Raw genomic sequence first — 21,984 nt, 5'->3', positions numbered from 1 at the left:
GGGCCATCCCCAATTTGGGAACAGGGGTTAACATGAGAATTAGGATTGACAAATAGCTAATGTATTATCATGTTCAACTGTCCAGTGTCCAAATGAGAAACTTTCTGAGGTAGTTCTCTAACCCTTCGAGAGTATATGGCCATAGCGCTAAAGAGTAAGGATTATAGTTAAAGCGACATACCTAGACACCAAGACACCCAGAGAAAGCTGACTTTCCTTTGCAGCACCACTGTGGGCTTTGCAGAGTTGGTCTCCTGCAAATGGTATTCTTGATACTGATGTACTAAAAAGAAGCAGACTGATTTACTTAGAGCTTTTGCTTGGCTGTTGTTTTGGTAGGGCTTATTTTGCCTTAAGATGGGATGATGGAGAAAATGGAGTAATTTTAGGGGCTATCTGTGGAAAGAGATATAAAATATTAGAAAGTACCATGCCCAGTGTAATACTGACCCTGTGACATACCCATGAAGCCATTACTTATCTGACAGCAAGAATTCCCTCTATGAAACTTTAGCATCAAATAGAGTTTGGAAGAGTACTAAATTATCTTTATTTAGATTAAAACTCATGCTCAGAGAATGAGCATTTATAGTCTTTTGCGTATCCCATCTCCTCTTCTGCTAGACCAAATTTCCTCATTATTTGACTTCCCTTCTTTTGTTTTTGCTTTCCATTGTTGCAACCTTCCTTTTATCAAAACTAGCTCTTAAGATCAACCTATTTTCATGACTTTTTCATAGGACTGCTTAAAGCTCAGGAAATAAAGCCAAGAGTTAATAAACGGGATGGCATCAAATTAAAAAGCTTCTGTACAGCAAAGGAAGGAATTAGGAATGTGAAATGAGAACCTACAGAAAGGGAAAAAATATTAGCTACTCTTCTGACAGAGGATTACTATCTAGAATATATAAAAATCTCAAAAAACTTTACATCAAACAATCAAATAACCCAGTTAATAAATGGGTAAAAGAACTAAATAGATACTTCCCAAAAGAAGAAATACAAATGGCCAATAAATACATGAAAAAAAAGTTCAATGTCATTAGCAATTAGGGAAATGCAAATCAAAACTACACTGAGATTTTATCTCACACTAGTCATAACAGCATTCATAAAAAGAATACAAATAATAATAAATGCTGGAAAGGATGTGGAGAAAATGGAACACTTTTCCACTGTTGGTGAGATTGTATGTTGGCACAGCAATAGAAATCCATATAAAGTTTCCTCAAAAGACTAGGCAAGGAACTACCACATAACCCAGCTATACCACTCTTTTGTATTTATCCTGAAGGATGAAAGTCATCATACTATAGTGATACATGCATACCCATGTTTGTAGCAACACAGTTGACAACAGCAAAACTATGAAAATAGCTAAAGTGTCTATCAACAGATGAATGAATGGATAAGAAAATGTAGTGTATATACACAATGGAGTTTTATTCATCTATAAAGAAAAAAATGAAATTACATCATTGCAGGAAAATGGGTGGAACTAGAGAGCATTATGTTAAGTGAAATAAGTCAAACTCAGAAAGTCATATGTTTTTTCTCATATGCAAAAGCTAGAGCAGAAAAAAAGGAAAGAAAGATGGTATAGATCTCATGAAAATCAAAGAGAGATCAGTAGAAGAAAAGGGCCATGAGGTGGGGAGTGGTATGGGAAGGGGGAAGTGCTAGGGAGTGATACTGGCCAAATTGTTATATTGTGTGCATGTAACAACCAATCCCATCATTGCATACAATTATAATGCACCAACTAAAAAAAAAAGTGAAAAGAAAAAAAAAAGAAACCAACCTATTTGCACCGAGAAGTAGATGTCTTTTAGATTTTCATTCCAGAATCATTCATTGATCATGTTCTTCATACCAAATATTTTGCCACTTATTAAGAACCCAAGAGCTGAAGAAAGCACTTTTTAAAATAGACTTAACTTTTCAGAGCAGCTTTGAGTTCCCAGAAAAATTGAACAGAAAGTAGAGTTTCCATATATGTCCCTCCCCCACTTGTGCACGGAGTCCACCATGACTGACATCTCTTCACCTACATTCAACACATCATTATAACCCAGAGTCCATAGATTATATCAGTTTTTCCATAGTTTTGCACTTTGCACAGTGTCATTATTTGGAATCATATAGCATGTAGCCTTTTCAGATTGACTTCTTTCCCTTAGCAATATTTGCAGTTGAGTTACCTCTATATCTATTCATGGTTTGATATCTCATTTCTTTTTGGTACTGAATTGTATTTCATTCTCCAGATTATACCAGTCTATCCCTTCTTCTGCTGCAGAACATTTTAGTGGCTACCAAAATCTTTCAGTTAAATAAAGCCACTGTAGGCATCCATGAACAGATTTTTGTGTGAGTGTAAGTTTTCAGTGTCCTTGGGTAAATACCAAGTGGCACAATTTCTGAATCATGTGGGAAGAGTTTGTTCAGTTTGGTAAGAAACCACCAAACTGTCATCCAGAATAGCTGTACCATTTTGCATTTTAACCAGCAAAAAATGAGATTTTTTGAGATTTTCCCCTTACTAGCCATCAGTAAGGTATATTGACACACATGGAGTATAACTTAATCTGATTTGAATCACATTCTTATGTTTGTACATGATGTGGGATTCCACGGGTCATGTATTCAAATATACATATTCTTATTTTTTTTCTTATCCTGATGCTGTCAGTGTTCTGACTTTTGGGCATTTTAATAGCTATATATGGTATCTCATTTAAGTTTTAATTTGCATCTCCTTGATGAACTACAATGTAGAGCATCTTTTCATATGCTTATTTGCCATCTGTGTATACTTGGTGAGATGTCTTTAAGGCCTTTTGCTCAATTTTAGTTGAGTTGTTTCTGCTATTTTGTTTTTTTAATGTACTATAAAACTGGTACATAAAAACCTAAAAATTGTACATGTTAACAGGGTACCATGTAAACTTTCAATACATGTATACATTGTATAATATTTAAATCAGAGTACATAGATCTATTTTCTCAAAAATTTATTATTTTTATACTGAAAAATTTCAAGATCCTTTCCTCTAGGTTTTTGAAATGTATAGGACATTATTGTTATCTGTACGCACCCCACTGTGCATGCCAGAGCTTCTTATTCCTATCTAACTGTAGCTTAGTACCCATTGTTAAACCTTTCCTCATCTGTCCTCCAACCTCCTCTCCTTGACTCCTGGTAATCACTGCTCTAATTTCAACCTCTGTAAGATCAACTTTATTTATTTATTTTTTTGCTACTGGGGATTGAACTTTGTGGCACTTGGCCACTGAGTCACATCCCCAGCCCTATTTTGTATTTTATTTAGAGACAGAGTCTTTCTGAGTTGCTTAGCTCCTCACAGTTGCTGAGGCTGGCTTTGAACTTGCAATCCTCCTGTCTCAGCCTCCCAAGCCACTGGGATTACAGGCATGTGCCACCGCACCAGATGAGATCAACATTTTTTTTTTGTTCCACATATGAGTGAGATCATGCAGTACTTATGTTCATTCTTTTTTAACTGAATAGTATTCTATTGTGTGTATCTGCCACATTTCTTTCCAGTCATCAGTTGACGGATACTTAGGTTGTTTGTTCCCATTTCTCGACTGTTATAAATAGTGCTGCAACAAACATGGGAGTGAAGATGTCCCTATGATATACTGATAATTTCTACTGGATATACTCTATATTCTGTTCCATTGATCTATGAATTTGTTTTTTTGCCAAAAGCATGCTGTTTTGATGACTGTGCTTTGTTGTTTGTTTTGAAATCAGGTTGTATATCGCCTCCTGCTTTGTTCTTTGTGCTCAAGATGGTTTTAGCTATTTGAGGTTCCATATAATTTCAGGTGGTTTTTTCCTAGTTCTGTGAAGGATGTCATTGATATATATATTCTTACTGTTGAGTTTTATGAGTTCCTTGTGTATTTTGACTAACAGTCCTTTATCTGATATGACTTCTGCAGTTGTTTTCTCTCTCTGTGGCTGGTCTTTTCATTCTCTTACATTGTCTTTCTCGGACCAGATTTTTTTTATTTTAATGAAGTCCAGGTTAAAAATTCCTTCTTTCATGGATTATGCCTTTGATGTTACATCTAAAAAGTCATTTCCAAATCCAAGGCCAATTAGATTTCCTGCTATGTTAACTTTGGGGAGTTTTATAGCCTTACGTTTTGCATTTAGATCTGTGGTCAATTTTGATTGGATTTTTGTGAAAGCTGTAAGGTCTGAGTCTACATTTCTTTAGTATGTGAATATCTGGCTGTTCTAACACTATTTATTGAAAAAGAATATCTGTATTTTATCAATTATATTTTCTTGCTCCTTTGTCAAAGATCTGTCAACTGTATTATTGGGAGTCTATTTCTGAGCTTTCTTTTTCTGTTCTGTTTATCTATTTGTTTATTCTTTCACCAATGTCTTGATTAGCATAACTTTATAATAAATTTTAAAGTCAGGTATTATCAATCCTCAAACTTTGTTCTTTTTCAATAATTTGTTGACTATTCTGGGTCTTTGGCCTATCCACATAAATTTTAGAATCAGTTTGTTTGTATCCTACAAATAACTTGCTGGAATTTTGATTGCAGTTGCACTGAATCTGTAAATCAATCTGTGAGGAACTGACATTTTGCCAGTATTGAGTTTCCTCTTCGTGGAATTGGAATATCCCTCTGTTTATTCAGTTCTTTAATTTTTTTACTCAAATTTTGTGGTTTTCATTATATAGATCTTTTGCATATTTTGTTAGGTTTTACCTATGAATTTCATTTTGAGAGGTAACAATATAAATGACATTGCTTTATTTCCACTTCTCCTTATTTGTTGCTGGCATATAAGAAAGTGATTGACCTTTGTGAACTAACTTTGATAATTTAACCCTATTATAATTGCTTATTAATTTGAGGAGTTTGGGATTTTTAATTTAATGATTCTAATGGATTTTCTGCATAGGTGATATGTCATCTGTGAACAAAGACAGTTATGTTTCTTTCTTTAAAATATGCATACTCTTTTTTTATTTGTTCTTTTTAGATATACATGACAGTAAGCTATATTGACACACATGGAGTATAATTTAATCTGATTTGAATCACATTCTTATGTTTGCACATGATGTGGAATTCCACGGGTCATGTATTCAAATATACATATTCTTTTTTTTTCTTATCCTGTTGCATTACCCAGAATGTCCATAGAATGTTGCAAAGCAGGAATGAAAGGGACCATCCTTATCTTGTTTCAGATCTTAGTTTCTTGACAACAAGCATGATCTGACCTGTCAGGATTTTGTAGATAGTCTTTGTCAAGTTGAGGGAGCTCCTCTATTCCTAGTTTAATGAGAGTGTGTTTATCCTAAGTGGATATTGGTACTAGAACTTAATAGATGCCAGATATTAACTCACAAAATAAATAAGACATTCAATAATCAAGGAATTAAAAAGAAAAAACCAGCCTGCAAATAAACTATTATCATTATCATGATTACAAAGTTAGCATACTGGCTTATAATTGTCAGTTTACTCTTCTGACATACCTCTAAATTGTAAACTTCTAAGAAGAAAAATGCTGTCTGTTTCATATCATAATCCAAACCCAAATGGAACCCTCCTGGCATATTGTGGATTCTCAAGTGATACTTGTTCAGTGGATGAACAGATAGAGTATGATTAGGGTAGTTGATATATGAGTCTGGCATTATAGAATCCTAGGTAAGTTAGTGTTGAGGAGAGCTGTGGAGAACAAATATTATTTAAATATTCATGAAGTATTAAAGGAAGCTTCCCAAGAATACAAAAGGGAAAAATCCAACTGCAGGCAGATAGAAGTGTATACTCAAAGACTAAAGGGAGAGAGACAGGTGTTTGAGGAAAAGTTAATAATTTAGAAAAAAAATCAAGAAGTTTTATGTGTCAGGATATGAGGCTACAGATATTCAGGGAAGAAAATGTTGATATTTCTTCTAAAATCACTCTGTGTTTGTGCCAATGTCCAAAGTTGGCTTTCAGATTTCACCGTGGCTAACATAGTTAATGAATAACTTTAAGAATGCTAGGCCTAGGAAAAGTTTGAACCAGCTTTTAGTTCTAAAGGTAGAAGTCTAGGCAGAAGTAGGTCAGCAAGAAAACTGAAATGCTGTATTGGAAAACCCTGGATGTGAAGCAGTGATCTTCCACTCATTTTCCTAAATGGAAAAAAAAGAATCAGAAAATCCATAAGGGCTCAACTAATTATTATGTAAAGATTTCTCTGGAATTAGAAAATAGAACTTTTAGCAGGAAATAAGTACAGGAATACTTGTATAAGCAATATCAGCAATCCCCGAGAAGAGGACAGATGAATGTTTAAGAGAAGAATTTTGAAGAATTCAACAATAGTTAAAGGTTAGAGAGATATTTTATATCTTTATATGTTAACTTTAAAAATAAGTTACATCAATAGTAATTAATGTGTTTGTGTTAGTATTCTGCCACTTTTTTCCTATAGTAATTCTTACATAGATGTCTTGATTATATGGCAATTTCTGAAATTCTGTTAGCAAGGTCTGGGGGAAGACTTGTCATGTGAATGCTAAGGTCATTGCCCAGACACAAAGTTGTACTAGCCTTTTACTTCAACTCCATTTACTAAGGTGACAGTTCATAGTGATTGGATCAGCCTGGGTAATCCCCTTTGCTTCCCTAACCAGATGATGCACATGCACATAGCAACTACCAGAGTATGCTAACTTTCTTTGGCTTCCATAATAAATCAGCACAAAGTGAGTGGCTTAAAAACAACTGAACTTGTTCCTCTTATCTAACTATAATGTCAGATTTCATGTTAAGCAATTTATTGTCTCTCTATCTCACTGCTCTGGAGACTAGAGTCCATGATCATGGTGACAAAGAACCGTGGTCCCTCTAAATCCTACTGGGGAATCTTTCCTTGCTTCTCTTGGCTTCTGTTGATTTGACGGCAATCTCAAGTGTTCCTTTGCCAGCAGCTGCATTGTTCCATTCTCTGCCTCTGATATTCTCCCAGGATACCTCTATATTTACCTGATTTTCTTTTGAGACCAGTCAGATTGGATAAGTGGACCACTCTAGTCCAGCATAATCTCATCTTAATATATTGGTAAAGACCCTATTTTATAATATGTCCTATTCTGAGCTATCAGGAGTTAGGGCTTCAACATATCTATTGGGAGACAACACAGTCAATACCTAACATAAAGTATAAACTTCTCAAGGGCAGAGAGGTCTTGTAAGGCTTTGTATGCCCAAGAACCAGCCAATGTCTGCCCCAATAGCTGCTGGATAATTTTTTGTTAAATGAGTAAAGAAATACTCTGCTCTATTGTCCTAAGAATAAGAATTGACTCTTTGTTTATCCTATCCAAGAGCAGCTTCCTGGCCTCTGCTCCATGTCTCCATTGCAGCCCTACCAGTCGATGGGAGAATATTTGCTTTGTTCCAAACCTCATGCATTTTCTCACGTCCTTCATTGCTGTTCTTCCTTATTCATGAACCGTCCTACCACTCCCCATCTCTAAATATCAAATCAGTGCTCTGCTGTCGTAAAAATGTATCCCAAATGTTGTGAATGGATGAATATTATAATTAGTTATTTTTATGTACACTCCTATTATCCTACAATGATAGCCTCATAAAATTAAAAATTAATTGTGTTTATAGTTCTGTTTTCAGTACCCAGCACGGCACCAAGTACAGATTTACATTAAAACTCTAGGCCAAAAAATTAAGGAGGATTCTTATTTTAGTTTTGTTGTATTTTTAGTTGATAAATAAAATTGTACATCTTTATAAGGCACAAAGTGGTATTTTTATGTAAATTTTTTATTTATGTATGACAGCAGAATACATTACAATTCTTATTAAATATATGGAGCACAATTTTTCATATCACTGGTTGTTTACACAGTATATTCACACCAATTCATATCTTCATACCTGTACTTTGGTTAGTAATGATCATCACCTTCCACCATAATTAATTACCCCATTCCCCCTCCCTTCCCCTCCAATCCCTCTGCCCTGTCTAGAGTTCGTCTATTCCTCCCATGCTCCCACTCCCTATCCCACTATGAATCAGCCTCCTTATATCAAAGAAAACATTTGGTATTTGGTTTTTTGGGATTGGCTAACTTCACTTAGCATTATCTTCTCTAACTTCATCCATTTACCTGCATATGCCATGATTTTATTCTCTTTTACTGCTGAGTAATATTCCATTGTGTATGTGTGCCACATTTTTTTATCCATTCATCTACTGAAAGGCATCTAGTTTGATTCCACAGTTTAACTATTGTGAATTGTGCTGCTGTAAACATTGATGTGGCCGTGTCCCTGTAGTGTGCTGTTTTTAAGTCCTTTGAGCATAGACCGAGGAGAGGGGCAAAGTGGTATTTTGATACTTGTATATGTTATGGCATTATCAAGTCAGAATTAACTGGCATATACATCACCTTAACTATTCATCATTTCTTTGCCATGAAAACATTTGAAACTGTATGGTGTATTTCAAAACAGCTACAAGAGAGGGTTGGGGTTAGCTGTTTTGAAATATAGCATACAGTTTTATTAATTATAGTCACCTTATTGTACAATAGAAGAACTGAACTTGTTCCTCTTATCTAACTATAACGTCAAATTTCATGTTAAGTGACATAAACCAGGAACAGAGAGACAAATGCCACATGATCTCACTTCTATGGAGAAACTAAAAAAGTCAAATTCATAAAGTAGGGAGTGGAGTGTTGTTTATCAGATCCTGGGTGGGGAGCAGATGGGGAGTTGATAGAAACTAAGGCGAATTTTCTCTCTCAGGTATTGTAGTAGCAATAGAAACTTTAGATAAGAGAAATGAAATAATTATGTTAATTTTTAAAGAAAATTTCTCTGGTAGCAATATGGAGGAAAGGGTGCAAGGGTGCAAGGGTGCAGGAAGGAGGGTCAGCCAAGATAGGGATCCCTGGCAGAGTCCAGGAGCTCAGATTTGAGATGTCATGACACTGAACTAAGAGCAATGTTAGGATGATTTGATTTTTTTTCTAAGGTAAAACTGACATTTGTTGGATAATTAGAAGTACTAGAGAAGCAGGAGAGAGGTGAAATTTAGACATTTCTGACTTTAGTGACATCATTTAAAAACATAAGTAATAAAAAGATTAAAGTGAATTCTGGGGGTAGATAGTAAATTCATTTTGGAGAAGCTAAATGGAAATTTGGAGTAGAGGACACTGATCTAAACTAGATATATGGCTCAATGATGAAAATGATAAGACCACACATTTACTAATTATTCAATAAATATGGAGGTCCTAGCATGTGCCAGGCACTATGCTAAGTGCTAGGGGGACAAGGGAGTTGTTACTCTCATAAAGAAAACATTCTAGTGAGAGATGGGCAACAAACAAATAAGCAAAGTGATTTCACTATAATATTAGTATCATGAAGGAGACATGCAGGAGGCTATGACAGAAAACAATGAAGGGATGACTAGTGTAGATGGAGTGGTAGGTGCCTCAAGAAGGAAAGGGGCTCTCTGAGGAAGAGTTACAGGGAGGAGTGAGAGGAGAAGGTAGACAAGGACACAAGTGATGGGAATACCATTATGAACAGGAAACAGATGAGAGGAGTCCATCAAAGAAATGGAAACAAGGAACAGAGGGGTCAAACAGACCAAAAAAGTGATGTGCCTTTGACAAGGAAAAAGAGATTCTAGAACTGAAATGTCCATTATAATAGTCAAGACATATGAGGGTTCTATGTTTGTGACTGAGGTCTCTGATAGCTTCATGACTGTGGCAAGCTTGGTGGCTAGGAAATTTCTATGCAAAGATGCAGAATTCCTGGCTGCTAGAAAGTTTCTGTGCAAGACACAGAATGCCTGGCTGCTGGGAAAACTTCTGTGCAAAGACACAGATGCCTGGCTGCTGTAGCAATGTCCTTCTTGAGGAGGCTCTGTGTTAGAGTTTTATCAGCCTCCACCTTGATCTCAGGCACACAGCTCCTGGGAATAAAGGAACTCTATTGTAAGACAACCAAAATGTTTCACTCAGTCTAAACCTACCCACATAACAGTAACTCTATATAAGGGACTTCCTTGAGAGCTACACAAAACTCTTAACATTGCATATTGCAACTTAGTATGTAACTGAGGAGTTAGGTGAATAATATTGCTAAATCTGTAACCTGACTAGTAATACAGTGAACAATATGTACTAATGATGCCAATGACCTAAAGTAACATATTTGATATAAATAAAGCTTGGCAGCTTAGCGCTTCTGCCATTCTGCCATCTTTCCTGCCTCTGCATCTTATCTCTGCGTCTCCTTTTTATTTTCCTTACAAAGACACTTGCAACTATTCAGTATAAATATCTTAGAAACATTTCCATCACTACAGACATTTCCTTTTCAGAAATGTAGAGGAAAGTTTACAAGGTTAATGCCAAAAAAAGGTCAGTTTGAATAACCAAAAAAATAGTCATTTGTGTTTTTCTGTTCAAAGTGAATATTGAGTTGTTATTGACTAATCAAATGGGACTCTGGTTTAGATGTGGGTTGAAACTTGCTTCAGTAAGCAAATATATGCAATTCTGGAGTTGTGAGGGATTGTAGCTGTTGTGGCTTGCTTTCCTAACTATTCCCTTTATTATACAACATGGAAACTGCTGTTCAGAAGGTTATATTCAGAAACACCCAGGAGTTAATGTTAAGTTGAGACTAGAAAACAGAGCTCAGCTCTGGAAGCTCAGGCAGGAGGATCCCAAGTTCAAAGCCAGCATTGGCAACTTAGCAAGGCCCTAAGCAACTAAGTGAAACCCTGTCTCAAAATAAAAATAAAAAGGGCTGGGTATGTGGCTCGATGGTTGGACACCCTAGGTTCAAACCTTAGTACCCAAAAAATAGAAAAAGGAGAAGGAGGAGGAGGAGGAGGAAGAGGAGGAGGAGGAGGAAGGAAGGAGTGAAGGAAAGGGAAGAAAGATAGGAAAATAAAAGAAAGAAAATAGCTCAGTTTAGAGGAAATTTTTTCTCACAATAATATGGGTATATCTAAATTGGAGTTAAGAAAAGACCTACACAACTTGAACCCCTATATTTTTATTTAGTTGATCCAAGCCATTTTCCTTATCCCACTAATTTCAGAGAATTTGAATGTTTAACAATTAATTAGAATTAATTAATTAATTAATTAGAATTTTATTGCACCCCAGAGCTCCAACTCAAAGGCATTTTTAAAAAATCTTTCATAAAATATGCTTGCCTGTAGGAAGAACATGTAAGATTATTCTCTTAAACCATACTATCAAATATTAATTTTTCTTATACCCTGGATTTTATAGGATTTTTAAACAATATTTCAATATTTGCTGAAATTGGAAACTTGAGAACAAATGATACAGCTATTAAAAAAACTTTACAAAAGTTATACTTTTATTTAAGAAAATTGCTAAATTTTTTCCTTTCATAATTAACTGCTCTTTAAAATTTTAAAATGCAACAAGCAACAGAAGCAAATATGTCATTATGAATAGAATGTATAACTTAATGGGAAAGTTATCAGCCAAAATATTATGAAATAAAAGAAAAATAGAAAGGTTATCTGTTTTCTTTTGCTTTGGAAGTGAAATGATGATTAGAAGTTATGGTTATAAAAAGTGTAAACATGTGAGAGTGAGGGTTAGTGGCTTCTTTACTTATCCTTTTGATCAATTTAGACAAAAGCAAGTTGAGAGGAAATGTGATTATAAGATCATCATATTTAATACATGAATAAGGAAAAACTCCAAATATTTCAAAATTAAATTAATTGGAACTAATCTTTAGATGATTTATGTTTGTGGGAAAAAAACTATTTAACTTGTCTAATTCTCTCTACCAAGGATATGATATGTAATCTTAGATGTGTAACTAATTTCAGGATTTTCTCTGGAAAAGAAAGCTGAAACAGTTTTAGAAAGTGTATAGGCTAGATCTTAGCTGTTAAACTCAAGGCTTTATATCCCAGCCTCAACCACAGACCTGTACTTTACAGCACAGGTATCATTAGAAACTCTTAGAATGTTTCATTAAGCTCTTTGAAGACAAATTGGAGAGATTGTAGGACTAGCACAACATGAAGTAAATACTTTAAGCATACAAACAGAAGTAACTAGGTTTATGGAGTCTCCCTGAGGTACATAAATTCTATGTCTTCTTTTACCTAAATACAAATCTGAATTTCTAGCTGGGCATCCATTCATCTAGTTTTCCTTATCACTCACACCGAGACATCCCTGTTCTCCAACCACAACCACATAGCTTTCCTCTGGCACTGAGCTCAAGTGATCTACTGAAATATGGTACCCTCTATTTCCTTTCCCACTTATCTCATTTCTACCCATCCCTCACAGGGTCAGTTCAGATTCTACCTTCTCCAGGACCTAATCTGAACATGATCCCTCAGTATCCATGGCACTCATTCGGTATTTAGCAAATGTAGTCCTGTGTTGCTGACTTCTCGTTTCATGTGTGCCTATTTGCTTTCCAGAGATTCTAGCTTTTAGAAGGAAAAAAAGTGAGCTACCACTCCTGAGCACTTGCATGATCCTAGTTCTTAGAGTTTTTTCGATTCATCGGTACACCACCATAAAATAGATATTATCATTTAATAATTATTAAAAAATAGACTTCAAAAATCTCCTGAATTATCCATCTGTTAATTGATAGCCATCTGTTAATGTAGCTCTAGCTCCAATGCCTATTGTCTCACTCTATCACAGTACACTATACTATGCTTAATAATTTTTTTTTAATCTCGCACAATAGCAACCACAGTATATTTAGTGTAGAGTCATTATCTATGTGATAACTGTTTCTGCTGAAGTCAGACTAACTTCTGTGGGTTTTGTTAAGCCCAGAGCTTGGATCCTTCCCTGTAATGCCAAATTTCTCGTACATTATTTTAACACTGTGCCCTTACAACAACAGTTCAACAAAATCCCTTTATTTGACTAATTGGACAATGTGATTATTTGGATATAAGGTATGCATTGTAGAGTCTTTTGAGGAGCTAGCTTATTGAGATACTAAAGACACGAATCATAACCAACCAGCAGCTTTGAAGCTTTCCGTAGTTGACCTCCAAGCCACCAGCTTGCTCTGCTCCCCTTCAGAGTTATATGAACAGTATGTACTTTCCCACTGTGCAAAAAAGAAATCTCTTTGATTTCCCACCTCTATCTCTTTTCCTTGATAATATTGTTCACATGAACACTATTGCACTTACAGAAAAGCAAAGAAAAGAGGACTCAGGGGGACTATCTGGCTCTTCACAATGACTTCGAAGGGTAACACCCCTTTAATGGCTTATCATAGTACTGGATCTGAGACTTAGGTCTACATGCTCTGAAACTCATTTTTTGTCAGTGTCTCCAGGGGTGACCAAGTTCATATATTATAATGCTGTTTCTAATTTACAATGGAAATATACCTGCTCAAGATAACAAAACATGCTGATATTAGTACTTTGCTCTCATTAGGAAAAGCACTGTGGAAGGCCAGGTTTTAATGAGCATGTGGCTTTGTATTTCTGAACTCTGAGGAAGGGCTATCTGCTACCCAAATGATTTTAATCGCTATTGTGGTTGAGCTAGGGTGGCCAGATGATCCCATCTCATGTCCCTCTCTGACCAATCAGGACAGCGACCTGGAGCCAGAGATGGAACTGGAGAAAACTCTGCCTCAAAATGCTGGAGATATCCTGCCAACTTAATTTTTCTGTTACTGAGGCTCACCCTTCTTCTTCTCACAATTACTTAGTTTTATGAGTTTTATTCCTAGAGGGTAGCCTCTTCCACATTAAAACGTGCTTTGAATAGTTCCCCAGTACATTTCATCTTGCTTTGAGCCACAGTCAGGGCAGATATGTATTCTTGACATCACTGAGGGGCTGATATTTTTGGACTGTACCCTTCTGTTTGGCATATAGACTGTCAAAGTCCTAATATGCTCAGTGGTGTCTGCTCTGACCCCACATCTGGGCCTAAATAATCCTATTTACCACACAGCTATCAAGTCTAGACTTGGGAACTCTTCAGTCTGCTGCTATCTTAGTACTTACTTTTTTTCTCTGAACTTCACATTTCTGCTTTAATTTCAATCTCTGAAAATGTCTTACTTTCAAGCTTAGTCAGGCACTTAAAAATGTTTTACAAGTATTCTATTCAGGATTTTTAGCTGCTTTATAAAGGGAGAACTTTTCAGTGTATCTCATCTGCCAAATGACTGGAAATAGCATCTCAATGTATACTTTTCTTTAACACTTTTTAGTTTTATAAATGATTTTGTCCTTTATATTATCTGAATTTTACCACTTATCCATGAGCCACTAGTATTCCCAACATTATCCAAGCAAGGAACCTGACCCACAGAGGGCATACAGGGTTCTCACAGAGCTTTAGAGTGGTAGAAACCAATTTGATATCACTTCTCCCAACCCCCCACTTGTTTTCTCTTTATTCTTGAAACATATCTTCTTGTGTGTGTCTCTGTGTGTTCAGCTATTCTAGTTTCCAAAATTATTTTTTTAAAAAAAGCTTGAGACCCTTTTCTCCTTCAGGATCACACAGATTCACAGTGTAGAAATATAAACCATGATACTGTAGATATCACAGCCACACTGAAGACCACAATTCCCTCACACACAAAGCAGTTCACAGAAATGCAGGGTGTTAATTAATCAGACCCATCATTAGTGGTCTTGGCCATAAAATATGCAGAAGTGTGAGCTGTAGCTCAAAGTTTTGGAGAATAGGTCATCATAAAGATGATGGACCTTGGGCAGTTCTAATAAAAATAAATAAATAAAAGAAAATGAAAAAATAAGATAAAAGTAAAGGGTATTCCAGAATTGGAGAACTTGAAAAGGGGAAGACACAGAAGAGACTGAATGTGTAATATTAAATCAACTTAAGAAAATTACCATATGTCAAGTACTACATTGAGCACCATCTAAAAGAAACGCATGAAGCACATGCCATCAAACTTCAAACAATGCTGTTTCACACTGACACCTATGGATCCACACAAAGAAATGTTTGGTTAGACTAGTACAATGATTTTTAAAAACTTAAAACTCTGATAAGTTCATATAAAAATCTAGATTCTTGGGTTATCTTCAAAATTGGATCATTTGGCAACATTGGTCAACATTCCTGCCAGGAGCTGATGTCTGGAGTCGAACAGCAGCATCCATGTTTTAGATGAAACACAGTCCCCAGTTTGCTATAATTCGTTTTCAGCCCACTTCACTCATTTGTGCTACCTGTGTGTCCCTGTGGACTTATTTTACTTTAAAATCTGACATTCCTGCCAGGAGCTGTGGTGCACACCTATAATCCCAGTGGCTCAACTGGCTGAGGCAGGAGGAATGGGATTTCAAAGCCAGCCTCCGCAACTTAGGCAGGCCCTAAGCAATTCAATGAGACCCTGTCTTTAAATAAAATACAAATACAAAAAAGTGGGGGGGAAATGTTAATCAATCTCCATTCAAAAAAAAAAAAAAACCTGTCATCCCTGACTAAAATTGTACCAAGAAGGAAAGACATTTGTATAAATAATTATAATATAAAGTAGAGGTTTAAATCACTGCAGAAAATGTATTCATTCATTCAATAACCATTTCCTGAATTCCTACAACTTGTTAGGCATCTTCTACTGCTAGGGAAATACTGGTACCTGGGCTTCAGGAGTTCACATTCTACTTCAAAGGGTATGAGAAGCAATCACTGCACACTGAAAATGCTGCAGTTGAGCTATGTGTGCAGGACAATGTGGCCCAAGGAATAGTGATCACCTTTAGTGGGGGGTGGAGGATGGTAAGAGAAGTAACTTTCAAACTGATTCTCCTTCCCTCACTCACTCACTTAGCCTCATTGGCCACATGATTCTTCCTTGACAACACCAGGCACCTTCCCACACCAGGGACTCTGTATACACTGTCCCCTCTGGGTGAAGTGCTCTGCCTTTAATATCTTCATGACTAGGTTCCTCGTCTCTTCAGTCCCTTCTCAAATATCTCTTCTCAATAAATGCAACCTATCCTCTCTTATACTACTCTGCTTTCTTTTTCTCCAAAATACTTGTTGTTTTCTAGCATACTATGTAATAAACTTATGTATTATATCCATTGCTTATTAGTGGTCTGCCCTCATTATAATGTCAACCCACAAGAGCAGGGATATTTATATAATTTGCAAATATTCTGAGCATCTGGAACAGAACCTTGTACAGGAAGTACTTATAAAGTATTAGCAGGATGAAATGAATTAACTCTATGTCAATTAGCTCTACCTCTGACTGCATCACTATGTAATATATCACTGACAGTTCAAGCTATGATGTGACTTTTCTTATCTTCTTTATAATGAGCCTAGACAAAGATATAATGCAAAACTTTACACATGGAAAACCGGTAGCAAAAAATCTATGTGCCATTAGTATAAAATATATTGGATTACTCTTTACTATTCTTACATCATTGATCATGGAAAGCTGAAAAATAGGAGATCAACTTGAGTAATTGGAACTTAGATGTTTGGGAGAGGAGGGTAGATGATACAAAAAGCACTTTGGTCATAACTAAGGCTTACAAACATACTTTTTACAACTACTGATTAGAAAATTAAACTAGGTATCTTTTAAAATTCTTATAGTTCTATACTTCTTTTGCTTCTACACAAATTTAGTGAACTGCTCAAAATTTGATCTCTCACTTTTTATTGGTAAACCCCCAATCTACATATCATTTGCACTTCTCTCTGAGGACCTGATTTCCTACTTCGTATCTCCAACCTCTTCAAAACATGTCCACATGGGTATCCCACCATTAGCTGACAGTGTCAAAACCATATTCATCCTCATAATCCTGCCTTCCACTCCTCCTCCTTTTGCTAGTTACTTAGAGGCCCTCTCTCCTTCTCCAAAGCCTGGGTCAGTCTCTGGACCCACTGCTTTACCCTTCAAATTTATTCCTTTGCATTATCCTTTTTTTTTTTCCTTCTCATTGCAGTCACCCTTCTTCAGTCTGTCCCTTCTTCACACCTGGATAACTTGGACAACATCCTAAATATTTCCCTGCCTTCCATTGTATCTGCACTTCCCTCTCCATCAACCCTACGTATATTTTTATTAATCTTCCCAAAATAGATTGAAATATTTGTAATTGCCTCAAAATCTTCGAATGAGTCCTCAATTCCTAAAAATTTTAATGAACAATCAAACAACAAACCCACAGACTGGCATATGAGATCTTTCAAGATACAGTCCATTCTTTTATCTCCAAAAATCCACCCCCCCCCCTTTATTTTGGATACATCCAATCACTGAATACTTTCGTGATGCTTAATACAAGAGTAGATATTTTGCACAAAAAAAAGTGGAAGGAAACCTAGTTTAAGAAAATGGGGGGCATGAATTGGCATGAACATACTTTATATACAAAGATAGGAAAAATTGTGCTCTATATGTGTAATAAGAATTGTAATGCATTCTGCTTTGTCGTGTATTTAAAAAAATAAAATCAATTTAAAAAAAAAGAAAATGGCCTTGCCCGTGCGAGGCCCTGGGTTTGATCCTTAACACCACATAAAAATAAATAAAAGTATAAAAAATTGATATGTTTAAGAAAAAAAGAAAAGAAAATGGGAATTAAGAAATGATTTTGAATGTTATTTTGTAAGTTGTTACAGTGAATGACTCTTCCTTGATAAGAAAATGTACCTTACTTTAGTAAGCCATTATCATAGGCAGTGAATGATAGGTATCATAGATCTGAATGAAAGAAAAAGAACCCAAAATCTTGAGCGGTCACCCTGTGAAGAATGTTCTCCACTTGTTTTTACAGGGAGCCCCGCAAGGTGGTCCTGCACAAAGGCTCCACTGGCTTGGGCTTCAACATTGTGGGCGGGGAAGATGGAGAAGGTATTTTTGTATCTTTCATTCTGGCGGGTGGACCAGCAGACCTGAGTGGGGAGCTCCAGAGAGGAGACCAGATCCTATCGGTGAGTATTTCCCTTTATTCTTTATTCCCTGTAAGTCTGACATTCCTTTAAAAAGTCACTTGAGTTGCAAAGGACTCATGGATGAGAGCATTATTGCTTCAGGTGCTTGCTTTTGCAGTTTAAATGGTGCTCAGGTGCTTGATCCATGAAATCCTTACAATAAAGGTAAAGGTGGTAATATTTTAGATCTTCTGAGACATATTTCTATGCAAAGAACATGAGAAGCATGACTTTTTCAAATTGTATATTACTTATCTTATGAAAATACAAATTTTCGGCACACTTGACACCATAATCTTAAAACTGCACATTTATTATATGTAGAGTTTGCTGCATATAATTAATTAAAAAATGCCTGAGATAATGCTATAACTGTTTAGTGATGGTGATAAACAGTAGCAGCAGTATTTTTACCTAAATTCAGGAATTACCAGCAACAATTTGTTGCACCTATTATTTACCAAGCACTTTATAAAAGTAATGTTTAAGACCACTTTACTAAGGTATTATTGACATACAGAAAGCTGTATATTTTTAACATATACAAGTTAATGTTTGAGGATCTGTATATACCTGTGAAATCATTAGTACAATCGATGCCATAAACATATTCATCGCCTCCTAAAGTTTCTCCTAGCCCTGTTTGATTTTATTATGTATGTGTGTGACAAGAATACTTATTTAATACTTATTTAATACAAAATGTTAAGTGTACAATACAGTATTTTTAACTATTAAATACTATGCCATACAGTAGACCTCTAAGTCTTATTCATCTTGCATAATTAAAAGTCATTTTAGGGGTTGGGGAAGTGGCTCAAGCGGTAGCGCGCTTGCCTGGCATGCGTGCGGCCCGGGTTCGATCCTCAGCACCATATACCAACAAAGATGTTGTGTCCGCCGAGAACTAGAAAATAAATATTAAACATTCTCTCTCTCTCTCCTCTCACTCTCTCTAAAAAAAAAAAAAAAAAAAAAAAAAAAGTCATTTTAGTTTACTTTGGGGTATTGCCACATGTTCAAATGAAGAGAATAAGTTTCTGAAAAATTAAAAATTGTCAAAATTTACCAAATTAATATGAATAATTAATACATGTTAATCAAAACATAAATAAATTTAAGTCTAATAATTAGCTGGGCATAGTGGCACATGCCTGTAATACCATCTACTCAGGGACTGAGTTAGGAGGGTCACTAGTTAATGGCCAGCCTAGGCAACTTAGTGAGATCCTGTTTCAAAATGAAAGATAAAAAGGATTGGTGATATAGCTCAGTGGTAGAGTACTCCTGAGTTCAATCCCCAGAACTGCAAAAATAAATAAACAAATAGTAAATGTTTATTAATTACAGTAACTGGTTTTGTTTTTGTTTTTGTTTTTGTTTTTGTTTTTTTGGTACTGGGGGTTGAACTCAGGGGCACTCAACCACTGAACCAAGACAGGGGTCTCACTGAGTTGCCATTGCTGAGGCTGGCTTTGAACTCGAAATCAGCCTCAGCCTCCCTATCTGCTGGGATTATAGGCATGTGCCACCCCACCGGCCCGAACTAGTATTTAAATATTTAGTTTTAATGTTTAATTATACTTTCCCTCTCCCTCGCCACCCCTTCATTCTTCTGTTTTTTCCCTTCTTCTTTCTTTCCCTATTTCCTTTCATTTGTTCAAATATTCAATGACTGTCTCTTTTCACTACATCAAGCTACCTCCCTGGCATGGTAGGTAGTTAAATCTATTGTGGTTTTCAGGCCTATATTAGAATTTTGGTAATCATGCAAATAATGGAAAATTGAATAGGAGCTTAGTTTTATGTCTGAAATTTTGGTTCATAGCTCAGTGAAGCACAGAATATTTGTTTTTCATTGTATACTCAGAAAAACAACCTTGTTTGTATTTAATAGCTGATTTATAGATAGAATTTTCTGAGTGACCTTATATTTGTTACCTTATATTGTTACCCACTATTTCAGCTCCTATCCTTTCTCTCTCTCTCTCTCTCTCTCTCTCTCTCTCTCTCTCTCTCTCTCTCTTTCTCTCTCTCTCTCTCTCACACACACACACACACACACACAAACACACAATTTTCTTAAACAGTATACAGTCAGTTAACCTGAGTACAGATGATATCAAGAGTCTGCATACATGGCCTTGCCCTGTGTGTTCCTGTGGTTCCCATATAATGTAGGCCTCTGCCCACTCCTCAGCCTGTAGATCTCTAGAAGAATGTTAGGTATGGGAGAAATAAGGAAAGAGTCCATGCCAGGATCTTGTTCTGCCATCCAAGAGCTGAAATACTTCTTCATCACTTAAATATATAAGGTATAACTGGCAGCTCTTAAACCTTATTCCTCATACATGTTTTCATGTCTGTCTTTCTCTACTAGGTATCAAGCTGCCTGAGACAAAGTCCTTTGTCATATGATTTATAGCCCTCAACAATTATAACAGCACCTGGCACATAGCATTCTCTCAAAAAGAATGTTTATTAAATGAAATGTTTTGGACAAATAGGGTGAAGTCATTATAGCCTGAGATATTGACTCTAAAATTCTATCTAAAATATGTCATCTTCATCATCCTGACTTAAAATCTGTATACTTGAGGATCACTGGGTCATTTCCTCCCAATCGGCATTTACATTGTCCTAGAACATTGAAAGACACAAAGCATTTTCACATTTATAAACTATAGGAATCCTCAAAGAAACTTCCACTTTGCAGATTAGGTAAAGAATATTCAGAAAGGCTAAAGAATGTCAAAAGTTCCAAAGCAACTGACTTTAAAGGCGTACTCAAAATCATGTCTTCTGACCCAATGTTAATATTCTTTGTCTTCACAGTGCAGTAGTATCCTATTCTGTCAGTAGTATCCTATTCAGGACCTCCCTGGTACACTGCTTGGTGTGCACCTCACAGCCAGGAACACATAGAATTATGAAGAATTCATAGTTGCAAGGGACTATTGAGTTAGTCATTATTTATAACAATATCACTTTAAGACATCACTTTGCCTTATTTTGCCCAGTTTAAGGATAAAGAAACTAAGGCACAGAAGTGTCATTAGACTCTACCTCTGCTGAAGTAAGAAGTTTAACAAGCCATAGGCTGTGTTTTGACCTCCATATATGTGGGAGAAAAGGATGACTTAACAATGCTATTGTGAAGAAAATTCACAAGTAGTTTGCTTTCAAAAGTTGAAGTATCTGTTTAAACTTAATACCAGGACCACGTAAATGGGTAAGGCAACCAACCAGTATTATAGTCTTATTAGAGATTGCAAATTCACAAGACATAGCAACAATCTATAAAGTTCAGATACTATATCCTTTATTAATGTATAACGTTTGCAAGGACATTATCTGCCTTTTTCATTGAAAGGGAGAAGGGAACACTTTTTTTACCCTTTTATCTTGCTAAATTTAACTTTGAGTGGCTAATTTCAAGGCTATTCTTGGAATTTCATTGGTTATCAATTAGAGGAAAATATAAACAGGCTCAAGAAGCTCATACATTACAAGATGGAAAGAAAAATGTCATTATCAGCAATGGGATATGAAAGATACAATATTTTGCTTCTGCAGCTTGCACTGGACTTTAGGGACAAGTAATATATATTCCTGGGGGGAAAAAAAGCAAAACTCTAATAATCAAAATTCATTAAGTGTCGCTGGGTCATGTAGAATTCATTTGCAAACAATTTACACTAGAAAGTTCAAACAAGGGAAAGAATCCCCCAGGAAGAAAACTGGGGATGGGGGTCTTTCTCTGCTCTTAGTTGTTCTTCATAGATGAGGGATTCATGTAATAGTCACCTTACTAATCAGGACAGACCATTACAAAATTATTCTGCCATGCAGACTATAAACTTTTCCTAAATTGTAAACCCTTTTATAAAAGTACTACATAACCATGTATTTAAAAAAAAAAAAAAAA

General features: G+C 35.8%; 1 protein-coding gene across 11 annotated transcripts in view; it reads left to right on the top strand.

The window, feature by feature from the left end:
* The window catches only part of Dlg2 (discs large MAGUK scaffold protein 2), a 2,013,368-nt gene that overhangs the window by 1,637,098 nt on the left and 354,286 nt on the right, over nt 1-21,984 (top strand). For all 11 annotated transcript variants that reach the window (XM_077797652.1, XM_026384678.2, XM_077797650.1 and 8 more), the window contains one exon: nt 17,900-18,056. In XM_077797652.1, the coding sequence (XP_077653778.1) occupies nt 17,900-18,056 (157 nt within the window). The remainder of the gene's footprint in view (nt 1-17,899; nt 18,057-21,984) is intronic.

The sequence above is a fragment of the Urocitellus parryii genome, chromosome 4, assembly GCF_045843805.1.
Source record: "Urocitellus parryii isolate mUroPar1 chromosome 4, mUroPar1.hap1, whole genome shotgun sequence".
NCBI lineage: Eukaryota > Metazoa > Chordata > Mammalia > Rodentia > Sciuridae > Urocitellus > Urocitellus parryii.
Note: the sequence above shows the minus strand (reverse complement) of the source record. Positions and strands in the feature narration are given on the sequence as shown.